At 40.9% G+C, this 17,154-nt stretch overlaps 1 protein-coding gene across 3 annotated transcripts in view; it reads left to right on the plus strand.

Moving 5' to 3' along the window:
- The window catches only part of RASEF (RAS and EF-hand domain containing), a 78,133-nt gene that overhangs the window by 35,464 nt on the left and 25,515 nt on the right, over positions 1-17,154 (plus strand). Inside the window, exons 3-8 of one of the 3 annotated variants that reach the window (XM_027048155.2) lie at positions 731-821; positions 6,098-6,193; positions 9,643-9,720; positions 12,278-12,393; positions 14,457-14,525; positions 16,590-16,674. In XM_027048155.2, the coding sequence (XP_026903956.1) occupies positions 731-821; positions 6,098-6,193; positions 9,643-9,720; positions 12,278-12,393; positions 14,457-14,525; positions 16,590-16,674 (535 nt within the window). The remainder of the gene's footprint in view (positions 1-730; positions 822-6,097; positions 6,194-9,642; positions 9,721-12,277; positions 12,394-14,456; positions 14,526-16,589; positions 16,675-17,154) is intronic. The other 2 variants (XM_053205221.1, XM_053205220.1) reach the window with 2 other exon arrangements.

Consider the following 17,154-nt stretch of genomic DNA (forward strand, 5'->3'; position numbering starts at 1 on the left):
TCAGACCTGCAGCAGAGAGAGAACAAATGATACTTTTTCTAGGGTTTAATCTGAAGCCTCAACCATTGTAAAGTGGCAGATGTCTCCATACTAGACAGTTGCTCAAGAAAACTATCCCAGAACTCTTTCCAGTGAAATGTTCCCATTTCTGACTTTTTGGCAAATCCGTGTGCTCTGCCTCTAGAGAGAGGTGATTTAGTGATGACATTAATAAAAGAAGCAGAATTTTTCCACAATGTAAAGACCATATATCTGTATTCTAGAACTTTGGGAACTGATTAGAAATAGTTGTTGAGATTCCTTTTTTTTTCCCCTTCTAACTGTAGTACTGTGTGTTTCATAGAATAAAATTTCAAAATTATATCTAACCATCTGTTTGCCGTGGGGTTCTTTTTTTGTCCAGAGTTGTCACTCAGTCATGGCAGTAAAAAGGATTTTCAGAATTTATTGACAGCTTCCCAGTGATTTGGTATCTTTATCTGTACTTTGCCACAATGTAGTTTAATACTGTTCTATCTAATTTATACCATTTATTTAATGTCTAGTTTTAATGTCATTTTACACCCAAATGGTCAAATTGCCAATCTCGTTTTATTACGTGGAAGGAACAGGGAATATTACTTTAAACGGCGGGTTTCTCCTCATCTGTAAAAATAGGGGTTGGAATAGCGGAGGTTGAAGTTTTCTCTGCATGTTGCGGTGACAAGGCGTGCATCCTCTTGAATTTCAGAGCCCAGGACAAGGCAGCCATGCAGTTGAGTGAGCTGGAGGAGGAAATGGACCAGAGGATTCAGGCGGCAGAGCACAAGACGCGGAAAGACGTGAGTGTGTGGGATCGGCCCCTTCTTTCCACGAATCTTGAGGGAGCACCTTTTGTAGACTGGGCACCAGGCAAGGTGGTGCAGCAAGTCCAGGCTCCGGGGGGCTCTCAGTGAGGGCAATTTTTGGTGGTGGTGGTGGCTTTGTGGGGAGAGTAAGGAGAGAGAGAGAGATAATAAGTAATCAAATAAGGCAGATAATTTCAAGCACAACAAGTGCAGTGAAAAGCAAGTGTGGTAGACCGCAATGAGGAAAGGAGGCGGGGAGGCCAGCAGCCTCTTTGTAGAGGCGATGTGAGAGCTGAGGCCTGAGGACGAAGGCAGAACCCTCTTTGGTAGAGGAAGGTGGCTCAGCTTTTATACCATTGTCACTGACCATGTCCACTGCCAACTTTAAATCTAGGTTGTGGGGAAATTAAAATTCTCTCTGCAAACTTCAGTGTTTTATAATGGAATATACCTTTTTAAAAATTTTATTTATTTATTATTTATTTATTTTCTTAGAGAGCGAGAGAGAGTGTGTGAGCAGGGGAGGGGGCAGAGGGAAAGAGGGAGAATCTTAAGCAGGCTCCATGCTCAGTGTGGAGCCCGGCATGGGGCTCGATCCCACAACCCTGGGATCATAACCTGAGCTGAAATCAAGAGTCGGACGTTCAACTGACTGAGCCACCCAGGCCACCCCTAATGGGATGTACTTTTTATTCATCATAGGCACTCTTGTGGTTGAAAGTTGCTACACCTTCAGTGATTCCCGGAGACACAATAATTGTCTTTTTTCCTTATGTAATATAGTTAGGTGATTAATGTTTACTGAAAACAGAAAATAGATCTATCTTTGAGGCTAACGTTCAGTTGAACATTCTATTTTCTTTTCCACTCATTTGCTCTGTTACCACTGAGAGGCAGCAGGGGGTAGTAAGAAGGCCTGAGCATTGGCATCTGACAGGCCTTAGTGTGCTTCCTGCCTGGGGTAGGTAGCCCTGGGAAAATAACCTGCCCTCTGACGGTTGTGGTTCCATCTTAGAATGGGGTAATGTCACCTACCTGCTTTGTGGAGGTTAAGCCTGATGATCTGGCTATGTGCCTAGCACCGTGCCTGAGGTATGGTGGGCACATCGCACCTGGGGCCTACCTGCTCTTTCCTGTTGCTTTGCGTACTTTGCCTTTTTTCACATTCTTTGCCTAAAACTGCTCTCTCACATGCATGACTTCGGGTCTCTTTGTTGTCTTATTTCTTAATGACATATTTAATAAATACTGGGAAGTCATAGTCAACTGAGTGAATGGCTCAGAATCCACAGGCCCAGCTTCAGTGCAGTGGGGATCCCATTCTTCTGTTAGCACTTCATTTGTTGTAGTCTAGAAACAGAAAAATCGTAAATTCTTTTCCTTTTTTCCCTCCGTCCGTTAATCTGTGTGCTCACTCCTGCATTGCACACTTATTGAGCACATATGCCATTCTGCTGCCAGTCTCCCTGCTTCTTCCAGCTAAGTACGGAACAGACATATTTGTTGTTGGTATTGGAGACCTCACCATGGCCCCCACCCCTTATAGCATCAGGTTTGGTTAATTATAACATCTGGCTCAGCTCAGCTCCCTGTGATTCTTCACCACACAGCTCTGGTCCGGCTTTGCTCCAGCTCTTTTCTTTGCCTGGGTAACTGTTGCCCCACTCCTTCCCCTTTTCCTGAACTTGGCAAAGTTCAGGGAAAGTCTCCTCTTCTCCTTGATGCTCTCTCCCCCTCCTCTGGCCTGTATTCCACTCTTCCTGACCTTAGCTCCTGTTGTATGTATAGTGTTATTCATTGCTTCAGTTAAATTTTTTTAGTGTAATGGCTTTCTTGCAGTATAATTGATATACAAGAAGCTGCACGTATTTAAAGCATAGAATACAATAATAGTGGGTATATCTGTATACTCTGAAACCATCACCGCAGTCAAGATAATGGGGTGTATCCGTCCATCTTGTGGGTTTCCTCGTGCCCCTTCCTCCCTCCTCTGCCCTCCTTGCCAGGCCACTGCTGTGTATCTTCTTCGGTGAAATAGCAGTTAAAGTCTTTTTCTCACTTTTAAAATTAGGTTGTTTTCTTGTTATGAAGCTTTGAGAGTTCTTATATATTCTGATTTTAACATTCTCTCCCACACTGAGACTTGTCTTTTCACTCTCCTAACAGTGTATTTTGAAGAGTCGAAAATTTTCATTTTGATGAAGTCCAATTTGTCAGTTTCTCTTTAATGGATCATGCTTTTAGCATCTAAGAAATCTTCGCCTACCCCAAGGTCACAAAGATTTTCTGCTATGTTTTCTTCTGTACTTTTTTTTTTATGTTTTATCTTCTACATTTAGGATCCATTTTGCAAGGTGTGGATCAAAGTTCATGTTTTTTTTTGCAGGTAGATATCCAGTTGTTCCTGTATCATTTGTTGAAAAGATTATTTGTTTTCCACTGAATTGCCTTTGCACTTTGTCCAAAATTGGTTTACTGTATTTGTGTGGGTTTATTTCTGGGCCTGCTGATTTGCCCCATTGATTGCTTTAGGCCAATATTACATTATTGCTTTATAATAAGTCTCAAAGTCAGGTAATGTTAGTTTTTCAAAGTTGTCTTGTCTTGGCTATTTTAGATCCTTTAATTTCCATAGAATCAGCTTGTCAATTTCTAAAAAAACAAAACAAAAACCTGCTGGGGGTTTGGTTGGACTTCATTGCATCCATAGATCAATTTGGAGAGAAATGGCATCTAAACAATAAGGAATAATTTGGTCCATAAGCCTGATGCGTTTTCCATTTACTTAGGTCTTCTTTAATTTCTCTTAGCAATGTTTTGTAGTATTCAGTATAAAGATCTTATAAATCTTTCCTCAGATTTATTCCTATGTATTTGATATTTTAATGCTACTCTACACAGTGTTGTTGAAGATTTCCATTTCTGATTGTGAATCTACAGAAGCACATTTGAGTTTTCCATGTAGATCTTGTACCCTGGAGCCTTTGTTTACCTTGTTCACACTCAGTAGCTTGTTTGGTAGATTCCATCAGAATTTCTAGGTAGATGGTTATGTAATCTATGAATAAAGACAGTTTTACTTCTCTTTACTTCTGATGTGAATAATCACTTTATTGATTTTTCTCTCCTTACTTGCAGTGGTTAGAAGAAGAAAAGTGGTGAGACAGCCATCCTTGTCCGTGTTGTTCATAGATGCCCTTTACCGAATTGAGCAGGTTCCTGGTTGGCTAAGAGTTGTTGTGCCAATCAGGAATGGAAGGTTGGATTTCAGCAAATGCTTTTTCTGTCTCTATTGAAATGACCATGGTTTTTCTCATGTTTAGAATATCAGTGTGGTGAATCACATTGATTTTCGAGTATTAAAACACACTTGCACTCTGGGGATAAACCTCAGTTATGATGTATTTTTGTTTTCATATCTTGTTGAATTCATTTTGCTAAATTTTGTTTATAATTTTTGCATCCATGCTCATAAAAGATATTGGTTTATAGGTTTCTTTTGATGTGTTTGATGTGTCTAATGGTGGTCTCATAGAATGAGTTGGGAAGGCTTCCCTTCCCTTCAGTTTCCTGGAAGTTTGTGATGAGTTGGTCCAAACCACCACCATGTCTCATGTAGGTTGCTGCGATGACCTCTTATCTGATCTCTTGACATCTACCTGTGACAGGTTGGGAATGGAGAGAGCTACACAGTGATAATTTCCTGTATTGAGCTCTGGATGAAATATTTTTAAACTGTAAAACTTGTTATGTTTGGGGTCTTGGCCCTGGATTTAGTGAGGAGACTTGCCTAGTGACATCTGGGTCCATTTTGATGGCAGGAAGGCTGTCCAAGGTGGCGCCTCACTGGGAGTCTGCACATCTTCATCCCACCCATGAAGTGGCAACACTGGCCGCCTCACCTGTAAAGCTGGATAAAGTCGGGAGGCTTACTCAGGCAAAGGTTATGATGAGTGAAAATGTTGCTCTTCTCCTATATATTTTCTCCTAAGCATTGAATATTTAATTTATGTGGGTTCTTTAATTTATATGGGTTATTTAATTTACTTGGATAATTTAATACAGTCCTCCCTTTAATCCAGTAAGGAAGTGGAGGCACCAAGTAAGTTGTCCCAGCTAGACAGCCAGTAAGTGGGCAGCAAGACCCTGGATCTCAGGCGGGTGTTTAGACATGGGGTCAGGTCTCCTATGCAGAGAGCGCCCTACCTTACCCCCATCTAACTCACTTCCTGTCACATCTCATTGTTAGCTTCTCCTTAGTAGTACTTCCGGAGGTCATCTTTGTTTCCTGGCTTCCCCCACCAGGATGCATGTTTGTCTGCATTGCTCCTGCTTTGTTCCTCTGTGCCCAGGACTGTTGGTATATAGTAGGCTATCAGTGGATATTTGTACACTCAATTTCACTGGTTATTAACATAAAACTTGACTTGAATACTAAACATAGGATATAAAGTTACATATTTTGTTAAGAGAAAAAGGAAATCTGAAGATACCTGGGCTCTTGGGAGGAGCTGACCTCCTGGGGTGCCCCTTGCCACTCTCTGACACAGATAGGACACATTTGGGAAGTATGAGCCCATGTGGAAGCACTTAGCATAGCAATGTATAGGTGATGTGATTTGAATTCAGGTAATGTGTGAGCTCTTGGAAAAAGGACAAACCCACCAAACCTTCCTAGGCCCTGATGACATGCTAGGGTTCAGGCAACCACTTGGACCCTTGGCTGTTGCCATATCTTTTAATTAATAACAGCAATAATTAATTTAGCTAGTTAATTGATGTGCTATGGCCTTCCATCACAATGTGGGTAATAGTCATAGAGGTGTCTCTTCAGCTGATGTGTGCACGTAGGCTCTAGTATTCCATTCTTCTTTCACTCCTACAGGTTCTAGTTCCAGAAGAGTCATTTGATTTATTTCTTCCATCCCTTCTCACACTCCCTGTGTGGGAGACTTGGGGTCAGCCTTAGTTTGACACAAAACATTTCCTGCTTTATGAGGTGTTGAAGAACCTATTTAAATCAATAATTTTTGGGCACCTGGATGGCTCAGTCAGTTAAGCATCTGATCACTCAGGTTGTAATCTCGTGGTTCATGAGTTTGAGCCCCGCGTTGGGCTCTGTGCTGTCAGCTCAGAGCCTGGAGCCTGCTTCGAATTCTGTGTCTCCCTCTCTGTCTGCTCTTCACCCGCTCACGCTTTGTCTCTGTCTCTGAAAAATGAATAAATGTTAAAAAAATTTTTTTAAATCAATAATTTTTTTTTTTTTTTAGGAAAAACGTAAAGCTGAGGAAGCCCTCAGTGACCTCAGACGTCAGTATGAAACAGAAGTAGGGGATCTACAGGTGACAATAAAGAAACTCAGAAAGGTAGGTTTGTGGCAGTGAGGCTTCTAGGAATAGTCTCAGTATATCAGTGTGTTTAATTACTGGCAACTAAAAACATTTGGAATCATATTAAAGCAGCAGTTGGAATCAGATTTCAGAGTCAAACTGTGCTCTCTGGAAAGATGTTTTTTTTGAAGATCCCTGATTACCTTTTCTGTTTCCAAGGGGAACCTATCTTCTGCACACAGATATAATAAATATTTCTGATCCCTTGAACAGTTGTCCATCAAGCCCCAGTTTTCCTTCCTCAGGTGCCCTCAATTCCCACACGTTCAGTGGACTCTGCTCATGACAGGAGGGGTACTGTCTTTACTCGTCACGTATTCCTGTATCCCTATCCCCAGCTTACTGCAAGGTACACAGTCAGTATTCAGTGAACATTAAATGAAGTAAATACTTTCTTCTACGTAGAAAGTTCCAGATCTAGGGGACCCCAGATCAGTAGGAGGTGGGAGAGAATTTGTTGAAATGTGAGCAAAGGTGTGATTGGTTTTGGCCTTTGCTGTGTTTGGTTTCTAATGAGTAGGTTACGTGTCACTGAGTGATGTGCTGGTAGATACTTAACAACTGGTTCTGGAGGCAGAAGGGGGAAAGGGAGGAGTCTGCAACATTTGCCAGTTTCTATGCTGTGAGTACTCCCACCATTAATAGTTTCAAATCACTGGGTGCAGAGTTTGCAAGAGATGCTTAAAACAGGCTCTCACCTGCGGGTACGGGTTGTCTGCAGCACAGTACGGGATCCGCTTATTGCATGTGGATTGTCTCCATAACTAGTGGAAATATCTTGGCTAAAAGGCAAATGGATACTTAAAAAATAATCATCCCTGAAAGTAGCATCGTGGATTCTGGCACATCACTTTGCTTCTCTGGTTGTTGATATGATAACCTTTCAAGCTCTTTCCAATGTTTATATTCATGAGATTAAGGGACAGTTAACTGTATTTTATGGGCTATTGCAGTTCAAACCTCTGGAATTATTAAAAATTTTCCCCAATAGCCTTCTTGGGAAACTATTATTGATGTCACCCTTTTTCTCTGATTTCCAAAGGTCGTTAGACCATACATAATGCTTGCATTACAGAATTTGAATGGATCAATCCTTTGTTTATGCCAGAATCACAGATTCTCCTAGCCCCTGTCCTCAGTTATCCTTATGCCTTTCCAAATCTTTAGGCTATGAGAAAGTTACACAAGAAAGACACAAAATTTCTTACCATGATAAGGCATATGATGAGGACCAAATAGTCAGAGAAGAGCATGAGTCAGAAGCCTGGGACCTGAGTTCTTATCGAGACTATGCCACTTTCTGCCTGTAACACCTGGGACAATTGGCTTCTTTATCTTATCTTTAGTTTCTCATCCGTAATATGGGGTTAATCATTGGCCGTCTTGCTTAACCGTAATAACCAATACTTTTTTGACTTCATGATTTACTAAGCTCCTTTTCATAATTTTTAAATCTAATTCTCAAACTTTCTCTGAGGATAGGTAAATCTCCCACTTTCACAGGTAAGGACGCTGAGTTCCTCGTGAAGTAACTTGTCCAGAGTCACAGAGCCAATAAGCAAGGGAGTGGTCTTGGTACACAGTTTGTGCTTTCTCACACCAGACTTCTTGCCTGCTTGAGGGTTGTTCTGCAAGAGAGCAAGCAATGATTTATGTGAGGGAACATTAAAGGATTTATTTATTTTTATTTTTATTTTTTTTATTTTCTAATTTACATCTAAGCATATAGTGCTATGATGATTTCAGGAGTAGATTGCAGTGATTCATCCCCTACATATGAACCCAGTGCTCATCCCAAGTGTTTTCCTAATGCCCCTTGCCCATTTAGCCCATCCCCCCCATCCACAACCTCTCCAACAACCCTCAGTTTGTTCTCTATATTTAAGAGTGTCTTATGTTTTGTCCCCCTCCTCGCTTATATTATTTTTGCTTCCCTTCCCTTATGTTCATCTGTTTTGTATCTTAAATTTCTCCTATGAGTGAAGTCATATGATATTTGTTTTTCTCTGATTGGCTAATTTCACGTACCATAATACCCTCTAGTTCCATCCACGTAGTTGCAAATGGCAAGATTTCATTCTTTTTGATTGCCGAGTAATACTCCATTGTGTGTGTGTGTGTGTGTGTGTGTGTGTGTGTGTGTGTGTGTGTACACACACATACATACAGATACATACCATGTCTTCTTTATCCATTCATCTGTTGATGGACATTTGGGCTCTTTCCATACTTTGTTGTCGATGGTGCTGCTATAAACATTGGGGTGCATGTGTCCCTTCAAAACAGCACTCCTATATCCCTTGGATAAATACCTAGTAGTGTCATTGCTGGGTCGTAGGGTAAGAACATTAAAGGATTTAAAGAACTATGGAAACGTTCACAAATTGGTTACAGTTGCCATTACCTTATGCCATTGATGCTGAGGAGCTAGATCCTACCCCCCCCCCCCCCCGCCACACACACACACACAGTTTTTCTTCTCTGAAGTTGACATCCCTCTTACAAAATCAAGAGCTCTTCTTAGTTACAGTCGTATGGTCTGCCATGCGGCAGTCACGGCATAGTTGTGTGAAAATCTTTAGTTGATGATGTCTGGCAAGATGAAGAAAGTCCAGCATCAGATTACTTAGCCTTTGACTTAGACTTGATGAAATACAGCATTCCTTTTGCTCAGTACCTAACTATTCAATTAATGGAAACCCACAAATCCCTAAGGTTCCGGGTAAGTAAGCTGTTTGTAGGGAAGATATTTTTTGTTGTCCATGTTAGAGATGCTCCCGAGCCAGTTTAGTCTGGTAATACTAACAAGTCAACAAGAAAGCAAAGCTTGTGTATGTATTCATATAGTTTGTGTATGTATTCATATACTAATAAGTCAGCCAGAAAGCAGAACTAAAGTATGTATTCATTAGCCTTATGTCATACTTATATTTTATTGATTTCAGTTATTTTAATAAGCATTTATTGAAATCGCTGTGAAGAAAACAGTTGAATCTGACACTAACCCTCTTTTAAAAATCTTAGACTCTGGTAGAATTAAGGCCTTCATAAATAATCATAATAGAGGATAGATAAAAAGTACAGATAAAAGTTCTTGGGGAATATAAAGGTCCAGACTCTTATGTAGCATAACTGAAAAAGCGAAGGTAGGTTGCTGAATATTTGAAAGGTTTCCCAAAAGGACTTTTCAGTTGTTTCGAAGGAAGTTCATTAAACGATAAAACCCCTTTTTCAAGTTCAGGAACTTGAAATTATTTAAAGCAAATTTTCAAATCCTCATGAGTTATGTGTAGTTTAATGACTGATAAAGTTGAAAATTGAAGACTTTCAGAATTCGTGTATCTACACTTATGGATATTCAGAAACTTAACTGAAGCAATTCAAAGTGAGTTTGCAAAATGCACAACTTTTATTTGCTTTTTCAGCTAGAAGAACAGTCAAAACACATAAGTCAAAAGGAAGATGTGGCTGCATTAAAAAAGCAAATTTATGATTTATCAATGGTAAGAATCAACTTTCACTTACAGAAATACATTTTCTCTTAGATGACTGTTTCCTAGACATAATCATGCTGTTATTTCAGTGTTCCAGGGATGGAAGCATAGAGAGAAATTAATACCGCAGCTAAAGTCTTTGACATACCTTTGACCAAGGGTGTTACTCAGGCTTTTATCCTCAGTGATACCCCAACTATTGTGAATGGTTTTTTTTTTTTTAAGTATAAAGCATTGCCTTGGACTTTAAAAAAATTTTTCTTAACATTTAAAATTTTTGAGAGACAGAGCACGAGCAGGGGAGGGGCAGAGAGAGAGGAAGATACAGAATCTGAAGCAGGCTCCAGGCTCTGGGCTGTCAGCACAGAGCCTGATGTGGGGCTCAAACTCATGAACCATGATATCATGACCTGAACCAAAGTCAGACACTTAACTGACTGAGCCCCCCATGCACCCCCATTCCTCTGGATTTTTAAAAAATATTTTTTATTTAATTTTGAGAGAGAAAGAGAGTATGTGCACATGTGTGCACCAGAGCAGGGGAGGGGCAGTAGGCTCTGAGCTGTCAGTGCAGAGCCCCACATGGCCCCAGGCTCCAACTCTGAATGGAACTCACAAATCGAACCTGTGAGATCATGACCTGAGTCGAAGTCAGACGCTTAAGTGACTGAGCCACCCAGGTGCCCCCTATTGTGAATGCTTTTACTTAATTTTTAATTCAAAGCAGTAATGGCATCGCCCTTGAACTCGAAATTGTTAACCCTGCATTCTTACAACTTCAGCTCCGTCTGTGTCCCTGGCTTTGTAGGATGACTGTTATTGCCCTTCTCTTCCTCCAGCGTTCCTCTTTTTGTCCCTTTCCCATCTTTTGCTGACCATACCTTTGCTCTTTCTGTTGCCGCAGTTGACAGCATTTGCATCTGTTTTGTTACCATCCTTAAAATTGTCTTTATTTTGTTTTTAGGTGGACTCTTGAAAGCCAGTAGTGAGCATTTCCTTTATTATGAGTCTAAATATTCTCATTGCAGAGCCAGAAGTGAGCTGGCTGTGCAGAAGTGCCTTTCTTTCTCTGTAGTCATTACTCCGTACCGTTCAGAAGGGAAGCTCCCAGCTTTATGGTCAAAGTGGAATGCACCAGCAGTTCCAAATTTTGCCACATCTTAGTTGGCTTTGTACTTGGATCATGACTTTCTTGTGGAATTGCTTGTTTTTCTTGGATTTTCTGGTTGAGTTTTTGGTTTCTTGTAAAACAAACAAACAAAAAAAACCCAACTCTGGCATCTTCATGATATCATCCACTGATGCCTTACAGGTTCTTATTTATTGTTCCCAATGCATGGAGTTTGTTTTTTCTCCTTGAAAATATTAATTTTGGAGTCCACAAAGTTTCAGTTCTTATTGGAGTGATTGTTTTTCAAACTTGCTCCCCTTATGTCATCCTGTAATTTCTGAGCATTTTAAAAGGTTGCTGGTGTAGGATTCCTGTGCAGCTAGGTAAATAGATCTGTTTACCTCAAGGCCTCTTCCCTGAAAGAGAGTCTTCCTAGGAGCTCTGTGTGTGAAGCTGACTGTCAGACTGTGGGACCCCTGATTACCGGAATGAGTGGGGTATGGATAATCGAGAAGCTGTAGCTAACAGTATCAGGGTCTTCCAGTTATTTTTTAAAAGACATGCCCTGTATTACTGCCTTGGGAATCAACTATCTGCTATTATTTGCTAGTATAAAGGGGATGGCCTTGGGGGGGTGTGCCTTAATATAAAAATTTAATCTCTGTTTTTAGCCCCATTTCCAACTGTCTTCTCCTTTGCCTCCTCCTTTGTTCTATAGCAGAACCTTCACCTCTGCCTCTTCTGTACCTCCTTTGCTCCTGTTCTCTTCCCTTTAGCATATTTCCATCCAGTTTCCATTTTCCAAAAATGTATTTAATTCACTGAATGGTTGAGGGACCCCTCCTCCGTTCTTTTAACTTGTATTGGTTTATTTCATGTTATTTGGTATTTCATGTTAATGGGGTCTCAAAAGGGAAAGAATAGTGCTCAGTCCATCATTTTGAACCAGAAGGCCCCAATGGTTTTTTTTTTTTTAAAAATATGGACATTTTTTAAACCACACTAGTTTATTTTTAAGTGCAAAACTTACAAACATTAGGTGATAGGATTTATTATAAAAACTAGGCAGTCTACTTGGTAACGGTACTAGTAATTTCACAGAATATTTGTCAGCATTTTTGTAGCTCTCATTGAGTAAAACAGATGTTTAAGTATTTGATTGGAGTTTATTTGCCAATAACATGTTAAAAGACCTCATGATCAGGTCTAGACTATTGTTTGGCACCAAATGTCAAGCATTAAAAAAAAAAAAAGAACAGCTTCAAGGATTTAGTTCTTTGAGATTTTAATACTTTATAATAATTTTAAATCACCTTGAATTGATAGTTTGTTGGAATACCAAGATTGGAAGAACGGTGGAGGGGTAAGGTTGGTGCACGAGGTTCCCCTGCACTTGACTCTCTCAGGTGGAAGACACTCCTGAATCTAACTGCCCATGCTGTTCCTCTTCTCCAGGAAAATCAGAAAGTTAAGAAAGATCTTTTAGAAGCACAGACAAACATAGCCTTTCTTCAGAGTGAATTAGATGCTTTGAAAAGTGATTATGCCGATCAGAGTCTGAATTCAGAAAGGTATGAAACTCTCCATTTTATTCTTTAGTTTGAGTGGAATGTTTGTTTTGATGACCATTCATGTGAATGAAGCTGAGCTGTGTAATAACTGAAATAAATAAAGAGTTATTTATTAACTTTTGCTGATATGTTCTTTCTAAAGCTTTCACTTTCAGTGTCATGTTTCCTGGTGATTTTTGTGTTTTAATTTTTTTAACAAACAGTTTAGTTATTGAGTGCTTAGGACAGTGCAGGACTTAATAAATACTTAAATTATTGGGACCAGAAGAATATGAAGTGTCAGGAGCCAGTGCTAGTTAAAGTGCTTTGAAGGTGGGAATCCTGGCCCTTCAACATATGAAAGGGGAAAAAGTAGCATCTTATTAGTAAGTCATTTCCTTTTGATATGCTTTAGTTTTATTAGTATGGTGTTAATAACACAAGACCTAACACACACACACACACACACACAAACACATGCATTTATATATATTTGTATATTTATATAGGTAAAGGTGTACAAATGTATAATGCATGTATTTGTATACACACACTTGCATGTGAATGCATATGTGGATATATGCACAGAATACATACATGTATGTATGTGTATACACATACACATACATTCATATGCATACTCATATATATAAAACATGTACACTTGGGAAAACTATCTTGCTTTTTGTTTTATTTGCTTGCAAACTTTAATCAGAATTAAAGTCCTGTAATGAAAAGCAGCGAAGCAAGTACTGACTGTACACAGGCTCCTAAACTAAATAAGGAGTTATGAGTGTAGAATACATAAAAAAGCAAAGATGTGGTCTCTGCTCTGTGAGAACATCAAATGTTATTGAGAAAGATTCAAAGCCAAAAGATGACAGAGTTAACGTGAGAGCTAAGCAGTGTCAGAAACAATACCAGCAGCAGTGTTACAGGTGGGGTTCACTGCCATGTGATGGTAGGCAAAATGTACTTTTTATTCAGAAGAAGTGAAAACTTTATTAAAGAGGAGACATTGAGGTTGAAAGGAGTTGGTTTGTGTTGGCTGAAGGGGCAACATCAGCAAGTAACAAAAGTAGCATTACCGTCTGCCGGGCCCGGTACTTAGTACTTTACTAGTATTAACTCTTTCAGTCCATAGAATATCCTATGAGATAGGGACTTTTAGTATTCCTATTTCACAGATGGAAAAAGAGAGTCTCAGAGATGTTCCAGGTGAGGCAGTAACCAAGGCAGAGGCACAAACATAGGGACAGATAAGACTGTTTGGGGAACAGTGCTCAGACGTTTGGACAGAAAAAGATATTTTGAATGGAAAGATAAAAGTTAAACAAAATTAAAAATTTTAAAAGCTAATTTAAGGCTATGATGTAAGGGCCCAGAATTGTTGACTAAGGAACTTAAATTCCTATAGTCCATTGGGAAACTTTGAGCTTTATCATCAAGAGAGTGAGCAGACAGGTTATTGTGAACAAAAGTTGAGAGCCTCAGAGTCTTTGGAAGCTTAGGGATTTGTCCACTTAGGAATGGGGGTAGAATATGGGCTGGTGGTGAGTGGCTGTTTTCAGTGGACGTTATGGGGAGGCAGCCAGGGCTTTGTAATAAAGCAACAGGAATCTCTGAGCATAGGTTTATAGCAGACGGAGAAAGCCTGGTCCTGCGGACTCCTCTGCGGTCCAGGGTGAGGAGGGGAGGCCCAGGCAAGGAGAGGAGAAGGAATCATAAGGCAGGAGAAGGTAGCCGGGTTGGGATTGTGTAAGGCAGGGAATAAGCAGGGAAAGGTCAGAGGTGAGAGAGCAGGCTGGATCGAAGGGACTGGTAATGAGTGCCTGGGGAGAGTGGACTTAGCAGAAGGGGAGGGGTCATGATGTTCTGGGAGGAACACAGCCAGAAACTTGCACAGGAAGCAGAGGGGATGTGCTGACGGCACAGAGGAACTGAGCAGGAGCGCGGGAAGCGCAGGGAGCTAGAAAACCAGGGCCAGGGACACATCTTTGAGAAAGCGGGTCTGGGAAGATAGGTACAGGTGAGGCAGGACTGAATACCAAATTCTTGTTCAAACATAAAATATGATTTTACAGGGATCTGCAAATAATCCAAGAGTACACAGAAGATCGAAATAGTCTTGAGAGGCAAATCGAAATACTCCAGTAAGTGCTCATATAAAATGCTCATTACATCTACATTTTCCTAATGTTTTGTTAATAAGAGCCGTGCCACATCTGACACAAGTTGCCATATACTGGGTTTGCGGATATATGCTCATTTCTTCTCGCCATGCTGCCTCCAGCACATCCACTTGGTTTTCTCATGCTTTTAATCCTAAGTAAACTATTCAAATCCAGAGGCTAGAGTATAATTTTCTAAAAACCCTCGCAAGTCAGGTGGTATGTTATAATACCTCTGTAAAGACTAAGGCCTGGGGCACCTGGGTGGCTCAGTCGGTTAAGCGTCAGACTTCGGCTCAGGTCACGATCTCGCGGTCCGTGAGTTCAAGCCCCACGTTGGGCTCTGGGCTGATGGTTCAGAGCCCGGAGCCTGCTTCCGATTCTGTGTCTCCCTCTCTCTCTGCCCCTCCCCCGTTCATGCTCTGTCTCTCTCTGTCTCAAAAATAAATAAACGTTAAAAAAAAAAAAAAGACTAAGGGCTGTGACCTCAGAGGTTTCCTCTGCAGCCCAGCAGAGGTTGTCAGGAGTCCTGTTAGCTCATGCCACAGCACCAGGTACACAGGATCATTCTTTCCCAGTGTATTGTTCTTGGTGACATGGCTATTTTTCTTAGTTTTTTTTTTTTTAAACCCTACTGGAAATATTATACCCACCCTGTCAACTTTCCTCCTGAGTTACTGTAATTCTAGCCTGTGAGGGCCTTCTCCACAAAACCTTCCCCTCCTCCACCCTGCTCTCTTTTCAATATCCAGGTATTTTCTTCTGGTTTGTCTTCCCAAAGGAAGTAAGGTCAGGCTTGTCAAGTTTTGTTGTTGTTGTTTGTTTGTTTGTTTGTTTTTAAATTTTTTTAATGTTTATTTTTGAGAATGAGAGAGAGGGTGTGAGTGAGGGAGGGGCAGAGAGAGAGGGAGACACAGAATCTGAAGTGGGCTCCAGGCTCTGAACTGTCAGCACAGAGCCCGATGCAGGGCTCAAACTCACGAACGTTGAGATCATGACCTGAGCCGATGTCAGATGCCTAACTCACTGAGCCACCCAAGCGCCCCTGTTGTTTTGTTTTGTTTTTTTCACCATTTACAATGCTTATTAATTCTCACCTGTAGCAGGTACAGGGTTGACATAGTAACTCTGTTCATTCATTTATTCATTCATTCAGCAGATTTACATTCATTCCCTTTTATGGGTCAGGTATTCCAGGAGCTGAGGATGGAGTACAAGTAAAAAGAAAAGAAAAAAAAAAGTCTCTCTAGATATGGGGCTCATCTAGGGAAAGAGAATGGAAACTGATCAATAATTATAGAAACAAACATAAAGTGCTGCAGGGGAGGTGGGACAGAGGAAAGGGACGTGTCCCTCAGGGGCATACAGGACAGAGCTTCCTCCTAACCAGGAAGGTCCAGAAAGTGTTCTGGCGGGTGCAGCAGTTGAGCTGAGATCTGAAGGATGGATAAGCCTTCAGTAGGAAAAGATTGGCTGCTCTCAGGCAGGGGCTCTGTTATTGTCCTCCATTTTTTAGAAGAGGTTGCCGAGGCTTTGACAACTTAAATGACTCCCATAAATTATATGGAAAGTACATGCCTGTGTTGGGATTTGAATCCACAGTCAACACTGGAACCTTAACTGGTACCTGGGCAGTGGCAGGCCATGAGTAGGATGTGGGAATAGCCAGGAGGAGAAAGAAGTGTGGTAAAACACATCGCATCCACACCTGGCTGGGACACGCGCAGGGGGCCAGCTGGGTCCAGGCACTTAGGGAACAGAGACCTGCAGGAAACCTACTCACACTGTGAACCAACCTGAGGGAGGGGATTCCACAGCATAACTAATTCCTTCCTTAAATGCCTCCAAACCTTTAAAAGAGAGGTGATTCACCAAGTTGTAGTTCTAGTAATGAATTATGATCTCAGTTGATGAGGTTTGAAGGGGAGTGGTACAAAGTTGCAAGAGGTGGTAAGTAATTCCATAGAATGAACATGAGAGCCTGCAAAGGCAGTGATTTTCACCCCCACTTTCCTTATCTATCTATTTAATTTATCTGCTTTGCAGAACAGCTAACCGGAAACTGCATGACAGTAATGACGGCCTGAGGAGTGCCCTTGAAAACAGTTACAGCAAGTTCAACAGATCTTTGGTATGCAAGTAGAATTTTATTTTATTTTTTTTAAATTTTAACATTTATGTATCTTTGAGAGACAGAGAGAGAGTGTGAGTGGGGGAGGGGCAAAGAGAGAGGGAAACACAGAATCTGAAGCAGGCCCCAGACTCGGGGCTGTCAGCACAGAGCCTGATGTGGGGCTTGAACTCACGAACCGTAAGATCATGACCAGAGCTGAAGTCAGATGCTTAACTGACTGAGCCACCCAGGAGCCCCGCAAGTAGAATTTTAGAATACATTTTGTTCCTTCTTATAGTGGGATATTTTGATGAAAATAATGTATTTTCTTTTTAAAGTATTTTGTTTGTTTGTTTGTTTGTTTGTTTTGAGAGAAAGAGAGCAAGCATGAACAGGGGAGGGGTAGAGAGAGAGGAAGAGAGAGAATCTCAAGCAGGCAGGACCCCACTGGCAGGACATAAATACCTAGATGTTAACTGACTCTCCGTTAGATGTTCA

This window comes from Acinonyx jubatus, chromosome D4 (assembly GCF_027475565.1).
Source record: "Acinonyx jubatus isolate Ajub_Pintada_27869175 chromosome D4, VMU_Ajub_asm_v1.0, whole genome shotgun sequence".
Classification (NCBI taxonomy): domain Eukaryota; kingdom Metazoa; phylum Chordata; class Mammalia; order Carnivora; family Felidae; genus Acinonyx; species Acinonyx jubatus.